Genomic DNA, 6750 nt, shown 5'->3' with positions numbered 1-6750 from the left:
GAAGTGGCTTGGTTAGCAGCCCAAGACTCGCCTGACAGCAACTCCAGGGTTCCTAGAGAGGCTGTAGACGGTCCCAATCCAGGGTTTTCATGTCAGTTTTCCCAATAGCCAAAGCATTGTCAGAAAGGGCTCTATTATCAGTGGGACCTGTGACTGGTTTTTCTAAGTCAGTTTGGCACACTTCAGCTGATAGCTGAGAAACAGGAATTTTAGGATGTTTTTGAGAGGCTAACGCTCCAGATCTGGTTTGAATGGTAGTAGCCATGCTCTGAGGAAGAAAGAGCCAATTCGAAAGCACCTGACATTATCTTTCAGGTGCCTTTGCTTTAATGTCACGTGTGATAAAGGGTGAAGCACAGAGGAAATGAAGCCTCCTCTGAGCTCGCGACCACCCTGCTCCTCAAGCGACATGGAGGTGGAGAACAGCACGCCAGCCTGTAGGTGACCTTCCCATTGGCAATAGGCAAGGTTGCTCCTGGCCCCCCTCCTCAAGAAAAGTTCTCTCTGCTTCCAGGATGAAATATGTGGCTTAGCCAAATTCCAAGAGGAGTAATTCGATTTTAACTTCCAGGGGGACCTGGTAGCATAGTAGGTTAAGCACTGGACTGCTAACCAAAAGGTGAGCAGTTTGAGCCCACCAGCTGCTCCTCAGGAAAAAGATAAGGCACTGGGTTCCAGAAAGATGAGTCGTCTTGGAGACCCTAGGGAGAAGCTCTGCTCTGTCCCTATCAGGTCCCTGTGAGTCGGAGTCCACTGGAAGGCAGTAGGGTCAAGCGCCTCGGTGTCATAAAGTAGCATGCAGCCCTCATAAATCAGTGCTCAGCGCTGACCTTCCTTTTACTGTCTAGTCTGAGTCAGTCCGTTTCTAGAATGCTTTGCTATTGCACGGCTACTGTAAGGAAAGAGAAGACTTTGTTTGAGTTTATTAGTCCTATCTTTAGTCCATACAGCTGTTTGAGAAAACTGTCCATGCAATAGAGTAATGCTTGGTTATTGTTTTAAAGAAAGGATCCCTGGGAGCTGGACAGATGTCATTGACTTTGGAGCAACTCAAGACCTTGGAAATTTGCCTGCAGGAGGCAGAAGAAAAGGCTAAAGCCTTATCTGAGCAGGTAAAACCTATCAGTTGGGCTGGGAATGCAGTTTCCAGTTGCCAGTACAGCAAGTATACATTTAAATACCTGCTACTTTGCCTCTGCCCCTGTTGCTGTCCATTCGCAAACAAGCATGGATGCATAGATGCACACATGCATGTACCTTTAAGACAATACATTTGTTTTAAATATAACAATAATTACTTGAGGTAGTTAGTTTATTGTGCCAACCTGTCTGATAAACACATGTGACATTAATTGAAGGGCAGAGGGATAAATGGCTCAGTGAGCCCCGCCTTTCTAGTTCTCGGGTCTCTTGCTTTCTGACGGTCAGACCAGGGTGCAGCTGCCTTAGCCAGTTCCCTTCTTTAGCTGGCAAGGCTCACTTCCTCCAAGACATCCCTGAGGAGAAGCCGCATGGACCTACCCCGATGCAGCCCTGGGTGCTGGAACAGCAGTGTGGAGACTCCTGCCAGCGCTGAGATGCTTACACATTCACTGACTTGGCTTTCCTCCTGCAGTCGGCATCATTGTGTGTGTTTTGTGAGATGGAAGAGGACTTTGTGGATTGATGTTGGACATATGGGTTAATGTTGGACTTGTGGGCATGGGCAGCACTGGGTTGGGATGTTTTCTTGATGTGCACTTAACCTTTATATAAAGGAGTTTCTGTGGATTTGTTTCTCTAAAGTACCCAGACTAACACATTACTTATATCAGGATATGAATCTTTTCAGCTTAAAAAATACTTTTCATCAGATGTTCATCCACTATGTCCAACACAGTTAGGCAATACCAACCAAACCAAACCAAACTCACTGCCATCGAGTCCATGCTGACCTGTAGCGACCTCCTGTGGATTTCTGAGACTGCACCTGCTTATGGTAGCAGAGAGCCCAGTCTGTCTCCCGCAGTGCTGCTGTTGGTTTCAGACCGCCAACCCTGGGGATCACAAACCCACTACAGCACCAGGGATCCCAGGCAATACAAGGAGGCTTCAAAATATAAGTGGAAACATGTGAACATAAAGATCATGGAATTTTTCCACAAATGTTTTGAAGCCCCCTTGTGTATTTTAAACAAGTGGTTTTTCTGAATAAGCAAAGTGTAGGTACTTTATAAACAGATAAGCCTAAAGTCAAGTAAAACCCAACAGAACAAAAAACCCCCAAAAACTTCACTTAAGAGATGTGAGAGACCAGAAACAGAGTCAATCACAAGCTGATCCAGGCCTTTACTGATCAGCCTGGATATATTATAGGTGTCTGGTGGCAGAGTGGTTATCCTTTGGGCTGCAAACCCCCTGGTCAGCAGTTTGAAACTGCACTGCTGGAAAGAGATGAGGCTTTCTACTCCTGTAGAACTCTTTACCCCTGTAAAGAGTTACAGACTCATAAACCCACAGGGGCAGTTCCACCTTGTCCTAGAGAGTCGCTATGAGTCAGCATTGACTTGCTCGCAGTGAATTCGGTTTGGATTTTGGAGTGTATACCATGGGACCCGGATCTTAAAGATGGACAGTTTGAACCTGCTGAGAGGCATTTTGGAATAAAGGACTGGCAATGTACTTTAAGTACCCTGAAATACACAGAGTCACCATGAGCCAGCAATTGGTTGGCTGGTAGATAATGGGTATCAGGCAAGTTCCGACCCAGCACTGGACCATCTCCCAACATGCTTACACTTTGAAACAGCACAGGGCATACTGGAAGTCTCATTGTAGTGGTTCTTTCCCCTGAGCACAAGGTCACCATTGCTCAGTCTTAGTGCCAGTCAGTGGAGGAAAAGGACAGCAGAGATCCTGAAGTATTATAAAACCAAGAAATCAAACTCACTGCCATGCAGGCTACTCTGCCTCACGACGGCCCTACAGGACAGGGCAGAAGTGCCCTGTGAGTCTGAGAGAGTAACTCTGCCCGGGAGGGGAAGCCCCACCTTCTCGGGAGGAGCGGCTGGTGTTTCAGGCTGCTGACCTTGCAGTGAGCAGCCCCGCAAACAACTGCCGCGCTCCCGGGTCTCCTGAAATAATAGAAGCACAGATTAATTTCTCATGTATTAAATTCTCATGTTATACCTTTTTATAACAATCTATTTTAGAACGCCTAGGCAAGAACAATTTAAAAGATATGAAATAATAGAGGTAATATCTCTGTGCAGTACAAGCTACATCAACATGTTATAAGAATTTTGGCAGAAACGAGAAGGAAGCTTGGTTTGTTTCAACTTACTGAAATGTATACACACACACACACACACACACACACACACTTTTTAATGTGTTTATTGCTAATTGGCTTAAATATGAGACTGATACAAGTGACCACCAGGGGACTTAAGCTTACTAATGAAAATGTGTTGTCCTGGGCCTAACCCCTTTGAGAAGAGTTTCAGTCTCCTTACTTACCAACTTTGTCTTTTTTCTAAAACACACTCAAATAGGCCCCGAACTCTGGCACATTTTAAATTGCAAAATTTAAAATTTCATCACTATTGATGAACCTGAGCAAGGTACCACTCCAAGCAAAAACACTAAGCATTTCACCACCTCAAAATTGGGGAAGATTTTGAATGACTTACCAATAGGGGGCGCTCCAGCGGGTAGTACTTTTCACCAAGAAGAGACTGTTGCTTTTGGAACTGACTGATTTTTAATGATTTGTCTGTCATCAGTAAAATTGAACTCGCTGAGATGAATACTCATCCCTTTTGTTTTTTTATAATAAAATGCATATACTTTTATCAAGCACAAATAGCTCCCAACTCACTGCCATCGAGTCAACTCTGATTCATAGAGACCGAATGCAAATATCAAGTAATATTTAAGATTCTTAGCCTGATATTACTGATGCAACACCAATGAGATACATGTACATTTTCCAAAGTTTAGCAAATGAAATCTATAAAATGAGAACTACATTTCACACAACCTTCCATGACTAAGAGGCTGCTTAGTTTGGGGGGTGGGAGGTGGGAGATGAGAGATTCTCACAGCTGGATAAAAGCGCCGGAAGACCTGAAGCAGAAAATGGGCATTTTGTGGTCTCTTTGTGTGTGTGTGTGACGGGTTAACCTCAAGGTCATCAGTTTGAAACCACCAGCACCCACAGTCTCAGTTGGTCCAAAAGAAAAAGTTCCATGCAGCAGGAGCAAGGGGAGGCTTTGCAATCCTGTAAAGACTGACAGTCTCAGAACCCCCAGGGGCCGTTCTCCTCTGTTCTGTAGGGTTGCTACGAGTCAGAATCAAATCAATGGCAGGGAGTTTTTGAGGTGTGTAATTCCAATACGAGTCACTTTATTTTAACTGTCTAAAATTCCTCAAGGAGTCCTGGTGGCATAATGTGTTATGTGTTGAGTTGTGAACTGCAAGGCCAGTAGTTCAAAACCACCAGTAGCTTCACAGGAGAAAGGTAAGACTTCCTGTTCCCACCAAGATTTACAGCCTCAAAAACCCATACGGTCACTAGGAGTCAGAATCGACTTATTGATAGTGGGTTAGTTTGGGGGTTTTATACACGATGATCCTAAAATATTATTCCAGAAGTTGCCATATTTGTGCAACCAAGAGAACTTAACCGGAAGTTGATAAAGATTGGAAGGAAAGGTGAGAATGGTATATAAAAGCATATTGCAAGCACTTTCAATGTTCCCATTTCTAAAAGTGAAATTGACCATCTTGTTAGGTTTGGCTTTCTCCACTGTTGTTGTTGAAACAGGTTAAGCCAGTGTAAACAATCTTCTCAAAGGACTTAATTCTGAGTGTTGCCTTCTCGGATGCTTGCAGTTAGCTCTAAACTTGCAAAGATAAGAACTATAGGAAAATGTTCCTGCCCTCATCTTTCAAGTTCATGTTTTAAAAAAATATCATGAGAGAAGAATAATGCAAGGTAAAAGTAGCAATCAACCTTTCTTAAGACTAAAGTATGACAATATCTCAGAAAGGAATGTTGGTCTCAAACAACCAAACAGTTGTCCACTGGGTGCCACTGTCCCCCCTACCAGGCTGTGTCACTGTGGGAGTGCAGAAGAAGTTGCTTCCAGTATTAGACCCTGTGTGTTTGTACCCACTCTACAAGGTATAACGCCTTTCAAATGCCATCAATTTAGTATTGGTCACAAGGACATTGGGAAGACTAGCTGGCTTCGACAAGTAAACCATATCATGTGTGTCTGCCACGGGCTGAGCACTGACCAGGTGGGCCTAAGTGGGGTGGTGGGGGAAGCAGAGCCAGTTTTAGGTGAACCTTCAGCTTCCGCCAACTTTGCAGGGGGGGAAATGTGCTATTGAGTGGATTCTGACTCATGGTGAACCCACACGTGTCCAAGGAGAACCTGGCTTCAGAAGTCAGTCATCAGCTCTTTTGTCTGAGGCACCTGTCGGTAGACAGATTGCAACTTACACTCCCATCTTTTGGCTCACAAAGTTATCCATTTACACGACTCCTTGTCTCCTTCCACCACTAGTCTGTCAGTTTGTCATTACTGTGGTGGCCTGCATGTTGCTGTATGACGCTGGTGTTTCAAATGCCAACTGTGTCACACAAAGTGAACAGATTCCAGTGGAGTTTCTAGACTAAGAACACACAACCAAGAAGCACTTGGCTCCCCACTTCGTAGGAAGCGGTCCTGAAAATCGTATGTGCAGCTTTGAAACATTGTCAGATACTGCAAGCCTAATGAACGGAGGCAGAACTTTGTCAGGGAGAGAGTTGAAGGATGGACTTGAAATGTTACTGAGGAGGAGAAATTTCCTCGAAGTGGAGTTGGCCATGGTGAGGTGAGTCTGATAAAGCCTGTGGGAGTGGAGTCTTCAGGATCTTCATTTGCTTATGGGGCACCACTCAAGGAAAGGAGAAACCATTACCAAACTCTGTTACTGATCAGAATTTGAAATGTGCAAAGTATGCATCTAGGAAAATTGGAAATGGTCACCCATGAAGATTGATGGTATAGGCATCAGTGAGCTAAAATGGACTGGTATTAGCCATTTTGAATCAGAAAATCATACAATTTACCATGCTGGGGATAACACAATCAAGAGGACTGGCCCGGCATATAATGTCAAAAAGGTAACTCAAAATAAATCTTTATGTGCATTGCTGTCTGTGATAGGATTATATCTATCTGCCTTCAAGGAAATCCACCCAATACAGCGATTATTCAAATGTATGCACCGATCATAAAAGCTAGTGATGAAAAAATTAGAGAATTGTACCAACAACTTCATTCAGAAATTGATAAAACATGCAACAAAATGCATTGATAATTATTGATTGGTGACTCAAATTCAAAAATTAGAAACAAAGAGGAGGAGCAGTCATTGGAAAAGATAGACTTGGTCATAGAAATAAAGCTGGAGATCACATGATAGAATTTTGCAACACCAATTACTACTTCACAGCAAACACCTTTTGTCAACAACACCAAAGGCGACTTCATACCCATGACTTCTCCAGATGGGATACACAGAAATCAAATCAACTACACCTGGGGGAGGGGAAGCTGGAGAAGCTCAACATCAGCAGCTGAAAGCAGGCCCCGGGCTGACTGTGGGACAGACCACCAATTGCTCACATGTACGTGCAGAATATTGAGCACATCTCAAGAGCAGATTTGAAGCATGGATGGAAACTAACAACCACCACCACCACCACCACCA

At 44.0% G+C, this 6750-nt stretch overlaps 1 protein-coding gene across 1 annotated transcript in view; it reads left to right on the top strand.

Moving 5' to 3' along the window:
- Positions 1-409: 409 nt before the first annotated feature.
- The window catches only part of CCDC192 (coiled-coil domain containing 192), a 225461-nt gene continuing 219120 nt past the window's right edge, over positions 410-6750 (top strand). The window contains exons 1-2 of the mRNA XM_045285049.1: positions 410-415; positions 1005-1112. Of these exons, the coding sequence (XP_045140984.1) occupies positions 410-415; positions 1005-1112 (114 nt within the window). The remainder of the gene's footprint in view (positions 416-1004; positions 1113-6750) is intronic.

Source organism: Echinops telfairi, unplaced genomic scaffold (genome assembly GCF_000313985.2).
Source record: "Echinops telfairi isolate 266 unplaced genomic scaffold, ASM31398v2 ScPeMD7_7469;HRSCAF=8507_1, whole genome shotgun sequence".
Lineage (NCBI taxonomy): Eukaryota > Metazoa > Chordata > Mammalia > Afrosoricida > Tenrecidae > Echinops > Echinops telfairi.
The sequence above is the reverse complement of the archived record's forward strand: the minus strand, read 5'-3'. Positions and strand labels throughout refer to the sequence as shown.